At 38.3% G+C, this 12,159-nt stretch overlaps 1 protein-coding gene across 4 annotated transcripts; it reads right to left on the bottom strand.

Moving 5' to 3' along the window:
* Window positions 1–3,345: 3,345 nt before the first annotated feature.
* On the bottom strand, window positions 3,346–11,863 carry LOC125242205. Of its 4 annotated transcripts, none has more exons than XM_048150924.1 (6): window positions 10,834–11,863; window positions 10,424–10,483; window positions 7,232–7,321; window positions 6,606–6,711; window positions 4,388–4,438; window positions 3,346–3,619 (listed from the first exon to the last, which is right to left on the bottom strand). In XM_048150924.1, the coding sequence occupies exons 1-5, from the start codon at window positions 11,144–11,146 to the stop codon at window positions 4,405–4,407; spliced, it is 603 nt and encodes a 200-aa protein (XP_048006881.1). In that variant the 5' UTR covers window positions 11,147–11,863; the 3' UTR covers window positions 3,346–3,619; window positions 4,388–4,404. The 4 variants fall into 4 exon arrangements, with proteins under 4 accessions (XP_048006881.1, XP_048006880.1, XP_048006882.1 ...); XM_048150923.1 differs by having other exon boundaries at window positions 3,346–3,624; XM_048150925.1 differs by lacking the exon at window positions 4,388–4,438.
* Between the last annotated feature and the right edge of the window lie 296 nt (window positions 11,864–12,159).

Here is a 12,159-nt window from a genome sequence, read left to right on the forward strand (position 1 = left end):
CGATAGCGTTTTCGGTGGCCAAAATTTTTAAAAAATTACTCACATTTTTTAATTAAAAATACGTAGTCATCGTACCTACACATTTAATACCCAAAACCATTAAATATTGGTTTCTTATGTCAAATATTACAGAAGACAATCATTTATTGTGCCCAATTAGATATGAGTCTAGTAGCCTACTGCGGGTCACAACTGGATGAAACTAGCTCAGGACCGGGATACATGGCGTACTAGAAGAGAGGCCTATGCTCAGCAGTGAGCGATAAAGGGCTGATATGATGATGATGATGATGAGCTTTCCTGGCCGACAAGGCAACTGTAGTTACTTGGTCAGTATTATACAAATCGATTGAGTAAAGAAAGCCATTGTTACTGCTATCTGAAGATGAGAGATGATGTCCTCCCAGACGTATCCGCCGACGGCGACACCCGGGCAATTCCGGTATTTATTGTGTAAATTCTGACGTGCAAGCCGAACGTGACTTGCGAAGGCAAGTTTTGTTTTAAAACGTTTGTACTTCCGGCTGCAAGTCATACAGTAAAGCTCGCCGTTTGTGTCACAGTCGTCATAGGTGTATGTGAAGCCTCATGCCGAGAGGTCGCTTGAGCCGAGATTTTCGGAACTGGCATTTAGCGTCAGATCTTTGAGGCGTGCACTTATTAGGTACCTAATACTCTACATATAAAATTATATCAACTACTAATTTAATAAATTATTAAAAAAAAATCTATTCAAACAAAAACTCAATTTTGCATTTATTAATCACTTGTTTCGTTTGCATCACAAACTTGAAAAACAAGCATCAGCCCTGCGAGTTCAGTTGAAGACGAGCTGAATTTTTATCTTGTAAAAATGTATTGAATGAAAGCACGAATAATTGCAGTGCCATTTTAAAAATATACGCTATTTTAAGAATTTCCATAATTTACATGAAAGTAGCATGTAAAAATATTGGAGGAGTTAAAGGAAAGTTCTACTATCAGAAGTCATTTTAGAATATGCGAGATATGTACTCACTCACTCACGTTACTTACGAAAGATTTTTGCCGCTTGACAAGTGCCTATTTATTATAATATTTACGATCGATTTAGTGAATTGCGCTTATCTCAAATGCGTATTGTAGGTCGTATCAAAATTTCATCAAAATGGTAACAATTTGTTAAATCGAGGCTTCTAATGAGAAATTTTCTTTTAGATTCATAATTTCAACCGGTACCAGTATGTCCATATGTAGACAGGACAGACAACCTATTACGAGTGATCAAGACCACTGAAAATGCTGCACAAAGTAAGTGTATGTTCTAAAAAAACTAAAATTCACAATCATGCGGACTAAATTGACAAATGACTGACAGATGAAATGTTACCAGGAACAGTGAAATAAAAATAGTGAAGGGTATAGTCGATAACAATATATCGACAAGTTGTAAAGTACAAATAACAGACTAGTTTAAATCAAAAATACTTATGTCACTTTTAAATAAAAGGTAAACATTTTGGTTTGCTCGGTTTTCGAGGTAGTGGATGGATAAAATGCGTTTTTACCCACTAGTTTCATAGCATAAAAAGGTATCCGAACCAGTAAACTAACTAACTATAACTATTGTGGCTCAGTGATCCAAAGTGAATCTTGGCCTCCGAAACGAGAGATCGCCACCTGTCCCGATCCTGCGCAGCCTCTTGCCAGTCTCTGACTTGAAGCCGACGCAGATCCTCCACCACACTGTCCTCCCAGCGGTACCTGGGTCGACCCGCCGGGCGGCCACCAGCCGGTCGACCCAAGAACGCTCTCTTGACAGCCCGATCGTCTCCCATTCTGAGTAAGTGACCGAACCAGCGAAGTCTGTGGGCTTTCGTTTCGCCGATGATATTGGGTTCGGCCACTAACTCCTCGATCTCAGCATTTTTCCGGACCCTCCAGGTGCCATCGTCTCTCTGAATAGGTCCCAGGATCTTGCGAAAAATGTTTCTCTCCGCTACCAGGAGCTGACTTTCTTCTTTCAGTGTTAGTGACCAGGCCTCACAGCCATACATAAGGATAGGCCGTATGACGGTTTTATATATCCGTAGCTTGGTATGTTTGCTGAGAAGCCTGGACACTAACACTTTATGAAGGGCTGCACTGCACCGCAAGGAGTTTTGGATACGTATTTGGATTTCCTCCTCTCTGGTGTTAGTGTCAGTTACAGTGCATCCAAGGTACCGAAACTTGTCGACTCCACGATAGACGGTACCTCCTACATGAAGACTATCTCGCCGGATGCGTGTGTTCTTGTAGCGTTTCATGTGTAGGTATTCTGTCTTTTCCTGGTTGATCCTGAGACCTAATCTAGACGCCTCTATCCGAACCAGTAGGTAAAAAAAAAAGTTGTCCGACGATAACAGAACTAGTAGGTAAAAAAAAAAGTTGTCCGACGATAACAGAACTAGTCTTTATTATAAAATATTATTCATTCCCAGGGTCCGTTATTTCGTCATCATCATCATCATCATCACCATCAGTTACATTTATAATAAAACGATCCGAGACATTGTCCACTAAATGGTCGAGTTGTAACATTTTGTCCTCGGTTCTTATTATCTGATTTACACAATCTTTCCATCTTCCGGCTGTAACACAATAATTGTAATAATTCATTTGTAAAGATTCAATAAACTATCATAATAAATATATAAATTTCATTTACATTATTGCTAGTTTGAAATTAACATTTTATATCTAATTAGGGGTCAACAGACCTTTTGATCTGTCGAAATCACAGAAAAAGTTGGTATATTGATTAAAAGATCAAATTGCCAATTTGATTGTACCGTCTGGGTGCACCTTAAATTTACGGTGTAATAATAATTTTAATATCGATAAGAACGACACTAGCCAAACTGTGGCAACATTTGTTCACACTTACTTGTCAATTTGGTCCGTAGGATTATGAATTTTAGTTTAGAACCGAGCGCATTCGTAGAAACAGACTACGATCAACAAGACATTATCTATGTATGTTTAAGAGACACAAGGTTCACTCGAAGCTACTCGCTTATGCATTCAGCTGAAACTGTAGACAATGCTGCCAACTTGACGGAACAGTTCGACTCTTAAAGTTAAATGGAATCAATATTACGAACACTATTTGATTTTAGTAGAATTTAAATATTTCACGAGGAGAAACCAGGAATTGGATTCACTTAGTTTTAACTTGATTTACATGAGAATACTTAAGAAAGTATTTTCAAATTAAAAAAGTTGTAGAAAAAACAAGAAACGGCTACTCTGGTGAGTTTTCTCATTGAAGTGTTCGATAGTTTTGTACGGCGATGAATAAAAGATAGGTAGGTACATTCTTTTTACTCCATTTTATTACTCAGTAACTACAGTTTTATTTCACTTCATTATACAAGTTGCAAGTATAGTCTATATTAGTCTATGCATATTTTATATTAAAAAGTTCTATTTGTCACGTCCAGCGATAAAAAGTCATACCATGTACCGGTCGCATATTCTTAATAACAAACATTATTCTGATTAACACAACACAACATGTAATATTTGTAGGTAACTACGTCTTATTCCGCTATAAAATCCGCGTTGTCCTGATCGTGGTCCTCACCCTGATCATACTCTATTCTGAAACAATAAAAAGATTCCTTAAAACGCATAGCGTATTGGATCCGGTTCGCATGTCCCTCCTGTCTCGAAATATATAGGTCATTTATAAAGACGTCACGCTCAAACTTCAGAACGGCTTGCAAATCGGATGCATTCGTAATTTGGTCATTCCGCTGAGAATATTAACCATATGACTTATTTCAAATACTGAGTATTTAAACAAATACTGACTGATCGCTTTCCACCAAGAAGTTTCTAAGTGTAAATTCTAATGGTGGCAAACGTATTGAGAGAAGCGGAGTAAAATAGAATTCTGATCTAGTGATAGCACTTGTAATGGAACACACTCACACACACATTGTCACATTTCACGAAACAGGATGCTCAAACTGCTGATTTTATTTCACATATACAATTGACCCGATTCGTACTTTATTTTATGATAGTGTTAAGGATATGTACGTGAAATACTAGCTCTAGATACGATATGGATGGGATATGTCGAAAGTTGTTTGAAAAAATAACATTTTGGGAATGATAACATAAAGTTCGAACCGCGCCGTATCTCAAATTTGGCAAATGAAACTCTCTTTGTTAGAAAATTTTCCATTCAACAATGCAGAAACGTTGATTTTTAATAGGTTTGTGTTGCATATGTTGTATGATGATTTACAAGCAGGATAGATATGTCAAACGTATTAAACCTTTTAATCCAAACAGTATCATGTTTCGCTGGCCAAATTATGTTACAATTATATTTAGAAAATAATAATTTTATTACCTATTACCACCTTCTCTCTATTTTCCGTATGGGCAATAATGCCCTTCATCCCTGCAAATTATTTTTTATACATTATAATAAAAACTCGAAGAAATTTCTCCATGAATTTATCAGCAAACCTCGTCACAAAATACGACTCTTCACAAATTATAAGGGCATTTATGGGCGATTCTCAGAGATGACGTTCGGTGCCTGATTTCGGTGCCGATTTTTATTTACTACTTTTTTGATATGTCAGTCAATTTACTAAAATCTAGCCTAAATATAAAAAATATTGGTGGTGGAGGCCTCCATTAGAACCTTATAGTTTTTGAGAAATCATAAATTTTAAAATCACCGAAATTATGTATGGGCACTGTAATCAATTTGCACCACCGAATTCATTTATTTACACATTAGTCCACATTTCAACTTTATTTATAACTTATTATTCAATTTATTGATATTTTCATTTTAATTCGATGACAGTTTATGTAAAAAGTTAATAATAGCGCAATTTTACTAAGTTTAACATGATAATATCCTGATCATTATCTAGTAGTGAATTTTGTACCCATAGTACGACTATATTTGCTTACAAACATAGTTTTATGTTTTTATAAAGTATATCCTACTCTTTAAGTATGAAATTATAGAATATAATGTTCAATAGACCAGTTTACAACGTGGCAATCGAAGTCGGTGGCCAATTTTTTTGATATCGGTGGTCAAAAAATCCACCGAAACCACGGAAATCAACACCACTGATATCAAATTTTATCGCTTTTTGGAGATAACTGCAATAGCATGCATGATACAGAGGAGGTGTCATAATGACGAAATAACATCCTTTCAAGGATTCATAAGTATCTTGCATAACGACAAATGCATTAAAACTGTGGGAGTAAATTGAACCACCGAATCTTAAAAAACATGAGACCAAACCCACCGAATGACTGAGAAACCTTTAAAAAGTCCCCTTTATAAAACGGTACCGCATCTCTTCTACTCTGAATGGTTAAATCACAGCTAAAACATACTATAATTGTGCCACTGCCTCCCTGATCTATTAATTTGTAAGAGTACCGTCATGTTTAAAAAATTACACCGAAATCAGTCACTAGCCCGGGACACATCGTAAATGTGTCTTTACTCGATGAGTTTAGCTAACATATTATTTTTATGTAGAAAATATGATAGGCTAACTAATACCTTATACGTGAATATCTATAACAACTGCGAACAACAACTCGATCTTGAGTTATGATTTTTTGTTTTGCAAATCCTGGGTGCGGGACACGTCCACCGAAGGTCATTTTTCACCTTTAATATTTTATTACTTATATTATACAAATGATAAATAAATAATTTTATAGTGTACCAAACAGAACAGAGGCTAAATATTATGCCTGAATTAATTCAGATTTTTAGAACTGTCCGTTCTGACGTTTTTTGCCCCGGACACGTAAAAAGTTTTTACTAAAAACGCGCCTCCTGAGAACTGCCCTTAGAAACATTTTAGAATATCTAATAGTTATAAGCCTTGACTGTACTTACTAGAGCTATTTGTTTTGAGTTTTCTTCTTGTAGCTTCGCGAGAAAGTTTCAAATAGAAAACTCATAGCCCTGATACCAGGCGGTACGGCATGCAACTTTCAAACCAGAACCGAACCTAATGACCCGGGGTCGAATCACACCAGCTCCAGGTTTTTCGACATTTTTATCAATTACCTACTACCAATATTTTAATCATTCTCGAGAAGCCCTTTTTTTTCAAAACAAGGAATCTTTTGAGAAAAGTGGCCTGCAAGTATTCTCAGTCTAAGTAATGTTACCAAATGAGCCCAAAGATCTTAAGGAGTTTAAAGACATACCTACCCGGAAAATCGCTACGAAAAGAAATAGGCCAAAACACGATGAGAAGAGCGCTTTAGGGACCACTGGTGAGTTGCCTCGTGGCCTAAATTCGAAAATAAAATTTACATTTACAATTCAGAAATAAAGAAGGGGCTCCTGGGACCTACTCGCCGCTAAGTAACAATAGATAAACGCCAATTGAAAAGGAAGAAAGTATCGGGATGTCAGATGGTACGAAAAGTCAGATGGCTTATCCGTGCAATGTTTTAAGTAGTTACAATTGGCGTTCTTAATGTTCCTAAGTAGTGGCTACCTGCGCCCCTAGCGCGTGGTTTCGACTCAAATTTTGAGCTTTCGATACTCAACGATGTTAATTTCTTACGTGGGTAATGCATGTTTTCCTTGTAACATCGCCGACAGGGCAGTTTTCGAGCTTCGCTTCTCAGGTACCAGCGCTTCCAGCAATGAATCCTTATTTAGCATATGATCTGTAAAAAGCAAATCTGATAGTCTGACATGTAACTTTAGTTAGGCTCTTCGCTTGCTTGCAACTACAATACACAGACTACGCAACAAAACTTCAGTAACCATAATGTAAGGGGCGCTTTTAATCAAGATAAAGACGCCACAATGAGCAATTTTTACGGGGTACAATATATGTATAACAGGAAAATTAGAATCAATTAACATGATGGAGTGACGTAAAATAAGCCCTAGTTCCTTAGATGCCTGCATCATTATCATTCACTTGCCCTTTTCCCATTATTTTGGGGTCGGCATCAGCCGTCATTTCCATACTAATAGGTACCTTTCACTCTCGTATCATTCTTCACACAGTCCATCCATCTTTTCTTTTCCCACAACAGGGTTCTTGTGGCAGCACTGGCAGCCATTTCAACTTTGGTTAATCTCTTTCGAATAATAATTGCATTGATAATTTCGTTTCGAAACTTCTAAGAGATATATTAATCCCCGTATAAAATTGTTACAAAATATTTTTATACATACTTTTGAATACATTTCCTGTCCTCTTCCTATATTCCTGTTCTAATACCGGCAATAATCCCGGGTACAGTTGCAGTGGCGTCCGATAGAAATCTGTTAAAAACAAAGCTTTAAATATATATATGGCAGCGGAAGCCTTGTGGGAAATTCACCCGTTTGAAAGGTTTTCAATTTTATTCGTCCGCACAATCTCTTCGGAGCTTTTACATTCAATTAAATTCAGATATATTCACATTCGATTAAATTAAAAACCGCACCGAATATCTTCGATAAGGGGAGTATACCTACTAAGTTAATAGGATACAACGGTGAAACATTATCACCTTTTTTATATCAAATGAAAGAGCATTTTATAAGCATTTCAAATATATTTTTTTTATAGTTTTTATTTTGGTAATTTAGAAGTTATTTAAGAAAAATGACCATTCCCCCCCCCCCCCTATCTCCGAAACTACTTAGCGTAAAATTTTCAAAAAAATACACGAGGTAGCCCTCTACCTGTAGATTACAGGAAAACCTATTAGAAATCTACAGTCAAGCGTAAGTCGGACTTAAGAGAAAAAACTCAAATTGAGATTTTCACTCACTGCCGCTGCAAGTACTTACTAAATGTTTTGAAATTTTGTGAGCGCCATGGACAGGTAGAAAGAAATTCATTTCTGTTTAGAAATTGTTAAAAATTTTAATCATTTGCCAAAATGACTTAAGTTCCTACTAAAAAAGAGGCGCTTAAGACTGTTTAGAACTGCACTGACCATAATATTGCCCTAATAGGTCCAAAAAATGGTATATATATACGAAAACAAAAAAATTGTGCCACCGACAACCAAAATCTGAAGTCTATTTGCTCTATCTCTTATAGTTTCCAAAATATACGCAAAATCTTTAAAGTACAAACTACAAATCTAGTGTACGTTGCTATCACATGTCGTCAGGCGCTCATGACCTTTTTGTATGGAAATGTCGAAATCCGACTCGCACTTTACCGATTTTCATAGAAAGTTGTGTTTTATTATAGTTTTGAATGAGGTTTCTTGTTTTTAACCACCAACGCAAAAACGAAGGAGTGTTATAATAATAATAGGTTTGACGCTTGACATGTCTGTCTGGCATCATAGCTCCCGAACGAATCAATCGATTTTGATTTAGTTTTTAATGTTTAAGGTGAATTCGTCGAGATTTTTTTTTGTACCACGTAGGTGGCAAACATGCATACGGTCCGCCTGATGGAAAGCGGTCACTGTTACATATGGACGCCTGCCACTCAAGGAGTGGCACATGTGCGTTGCCGAGTCGACTCATTAGAAACTTGTACAAACCTGTACTTAAAAGGGGCCTGGGTGCCGACGACTCAAAGGACCGAAGGAAGGAGGAGGAAGGAAGGAAGGAGGAAGGAGGAAGGATCTATTGTCCTAATTACTTCCGTAGGTCCTCCAGTTGCGATACAGGCTGCCAACGTTTTAATTACACTTTGTGCATTTTAATCTTTCGGGCCGCATGACCACGCCGTTGATAGTTCATAATTAATGGGAAAATACTTGAACAGGCATCCACGACTACTTTCCTAGGTTTAAAGATTGATCAGGGCTTAAAATGGGACCAGCAAGTAGATAAACCGTGTGGTAGTCGGGGCAGTGCGTGCTTTGCCTTAGGTCGAGTTGCAAAGTCTGTGGCTCCAGAAGTAGCCCGGACATGCTATTTCGCCACTGTCCATTCATTAATACAGTACGTTGCGGAGGTCTGGTCTGGGGATGTTGTCCTGAATGGGAGAGGGTCTTTCGCTTTCAGAAACGAGCTGTTAGGATCGTTGCTCAGGTACCTGTAGACAGTAGACACTCCGGCCAAAGAACCCTTTAAAAAATAAGAATCCTTAAGCTAGGAACACACTACGCGGACGTCCGTCGTAAATCGACCGCGGACGGGGATCTGGACAATGAATATACACTTAACCGTGCAAACTATCGGTCGACGGACGTGGACGTGGCCTTGAGCGCATGGACGTCCGTTCGAAATCTGGCTCGCTGGATGTTTTGTTCCGTGCACACTGTTCGGTCGCGGTCGCGGTCGATTTACGACGGACGTCCGCGTAGTATGTTCCTAGCTTTACACTCATTACACTGCCTGCAAAAGTTATCATGCAGGTAGCCATTTATGTAAGAGAGAACTTGGCAGCATACAAAACCAGGGGCGGCTCACTCCGCGATTCTATCGCCGCGCTACAAGTACATGTCAGCGGCTGCGAGTTCGCGGCCCATTCATTGGCGACGACCTTCGCGCGGCGCAATAATAGTTATTTGTATAATAGTTATTTGAAGAATCATGAACTTGCGAGTTATTTATAGAATCCTGAACTTGCGAGTTTCCCCTCACTGTAGCGAGGAAACTACAACGCAAGAAATGCGTTTATCACTGCTTCCAGTAGTTCCACAGGTGGTAAATGATCTTTATTACTAGATTCACCTACTTTTATCAATTTTAAAGCAGTTCATTTGAATTTATTCAAGGTCAAATTACTTTACCCACTCACTAGTGGGTAAAATGCGTTTTTACCCGCTGGTATTAAAGGACAAAACACGTGTTTCCGAGCTAGTGAGGGGAAAAATTCAATGTTGGCTGCTCGCGTGCGGTCCGTTTGTTAATGTAGGTAAGAATTTAGAATGGCGTCATTTTGTGAACATCAAAGGAGCCTTCTGTACTTGTACTATTATACATAATATATTCTGTGACAAAACTAACAACATGTGTTCCAAGTACAACATTCGAAATGCCGGAAAGTTAGTAGGTATCGACCGTAAATTGGCGAAATCCAATTTACGGTCAAATTAACACACGTGATGGACCCTGCCGTCTATAATAAATTGCCTTTTATACGCACAGTAGTATCGTAGCTTTATGCTATCCAAATAAATCATCATCATCATCTTCCTTGCGTTATCCCGGCATTTGCTATCTAAATAAATATAGTAAATTAAAATTAAGGAAACAGGTGCCGTAGCCGAATGGCATTTCTGCGACGCGAAACGAAAACGAAACGCCGCGAAAGGTAGTCTGGATCTGTCGCACCAATATGATAGCGATAGCAATACAAGAGCGATAGAGATATATATGTACGAGCGTTTCGTTTCGTGAGCGGTTGTGCCATTCGGCTACGCACGATTTGTAAAATTTGAACCGGCGTCACTTCATGTTACTTACATAGCCGATCCGCCATCGCTGGGCCTTCTGGCACCTCATCTGAGCGCGCACGCAGGTAATCTGAAATTAAAATAAAACAGAATGGGTAATCTTCGAATTTTAAATTAATAGTTTTCAAGTTGCAAGTAAAGCAAATAAAATTACAGTCACCAAATGCAACATTATGTTACTCTAGTTACGAAGATCACAAAATATGTAACTCGCTCTTATGGCTCTACAATCTACAAATAAGATCGTGTCAGATATTTTTGCAGCCTTCGTTGTGTAACACTTAGCTACAGCTGCATTGCATCATTGACCAAAGCGTCAGTCCATTATACCAATACTAAACGGTGTAACATCCTTATCCCGAGTGCCTCGTCTAGACGGTGTGATCACAAATCTCACTTACAAACTAAGAGAATAAATACCTTTATAGTAATTGACGTCTTTCCCGAGGTCCGAGCAGTCGGCGGCGGCGACTAACAGCAGGATTGAAACAAATGCCTCCCGCATTGTGGACATGAAGACTGATGGTGCTGCGAGATGGGGAGTAACTGAAGGGCGAATGGCCGATGGAGCGCTTTTTATAAAACCGCAGGGTTGGCCGGTGCCAAGGGATGGTGAGTTCGGGTTCGATTCTGAGTAAATTTGCGAATTAAAAAACGATATTTTGTGATATAAAACAATCGAGCAAGTACACGGTGTTATCCAAACTTTAATATATACACCTACTCGTAGCATAAATTACTAGGCATTAGCTCTAAACGCGAGATGGATCGGATAAGTACGGCATTGTTAAAACTAAAACGACAGTGTTAATACTACATATATAATTTCACGTATTATGATGGTTCGAATAGGCCTTTACTACCTCAAAACATTATCAATATCGGTCTAATTAAAGTGTATTTGTTTTACTAATTAATTTTGACACCCTTTATTATCTTAGAAAATTCAAGCCTATTCCAAGTTCCTACTGACAACGATATCTGCCACGATAAAACAAGGAACTGGAGGAACAAAAGTCATCCTATTTAATATTATTCTTATTCGGCATCTCAGAAATATTACCCGGACTGATATAAAAGTTCATTACTGAGCCCCGGAATCTCTAAATGATGCCATAAAATCAAATAGCTGGAAGGAAAGTGAAGCTACCAGCCACTGGAAGAATGAGGTACCATAAAATGCGAGGGAAATGACATAAATAGGAGATCTTCTTAGGCCCGGGCCTGCTGCGGACAGCCCAGCGTGACGTCATTTCTTAATGCAAATGACAGACACTGCTACAAGGTGGCCTTTTGGCGAGCTGCATTGAAATTGTGGTAAAGGTGAAAGGGTCAAAATATTTGTTTGCTTAAATTTAGTCGAAGTTGCCATAACGTTATTATGGATTATGATTTAAGAATTTATTTCTCCAAAAAGAATATAACATTCACTTAGAGAAATACAAAACAGTCTTACTTAAGTATTATTTACAAAATGTATGAATACAAAATTTATAATAACAAAACATGCAATAAAGTATATATTATGGTGCACAATAAAGTATATATTATTATTATTTGTTTGTCTTTTCCATATCTCGGGACCATGGGGTCCCGGACCTTTGGGAGGCATGCGTGGGGCCGAAGCCAACAGCACAGAGGCCCTTTAAGACATTTTAATCTAAAGGCAAGGGATACACGTGGCGGATACCATCCCCGAGCGCACAATGTGATACACCCGAAGATGGTCCCCGCCAGGTGCAAAGA

This window comes from Leguminivora glycinivorella, chromosome 2 (assembly GCF_023078275.1).
Source record: "Leguminivora glycinivorella isolate SPB_JAAS2020 chromosome 2, LegGlyc_1.1, whole genome shotgun sequence".
NCBI classification, from domain to species: Eukaryota; Metazoa; Arthropoda; class Insecta; order Lepidoptera; family Tortricidae; genus Leguminivora; species Leguminivora glycinivorella.

What these genes read in the sequence shown, in the direction of transcription:
- LOC125242205 (XM_048150922.1), bottom strand. Translation starts at nt 11,146, where the DNA reads ATGCTACGAGTAGGTGTATATATTAAAGTTTGGATAACACCGTGTACT. An exon ending in GACAGGAAATGTATTCAAAA is followed by an intron (nt 6,712 to 7,231) that starts GTATGTATAAAA and finishes TGCTTTTTACAG; the next exon opens with ATCATATGCTAAATAAGGAT. An exon ending in GGAAAACATGCATTACCCAC is followed by an intron (nt 3,625 to 6,605) that starts GTAAGAAATTAA and finishes TTATTGTTTCAG; the next exon opens with AATAGAGTATGATCAGGGTG.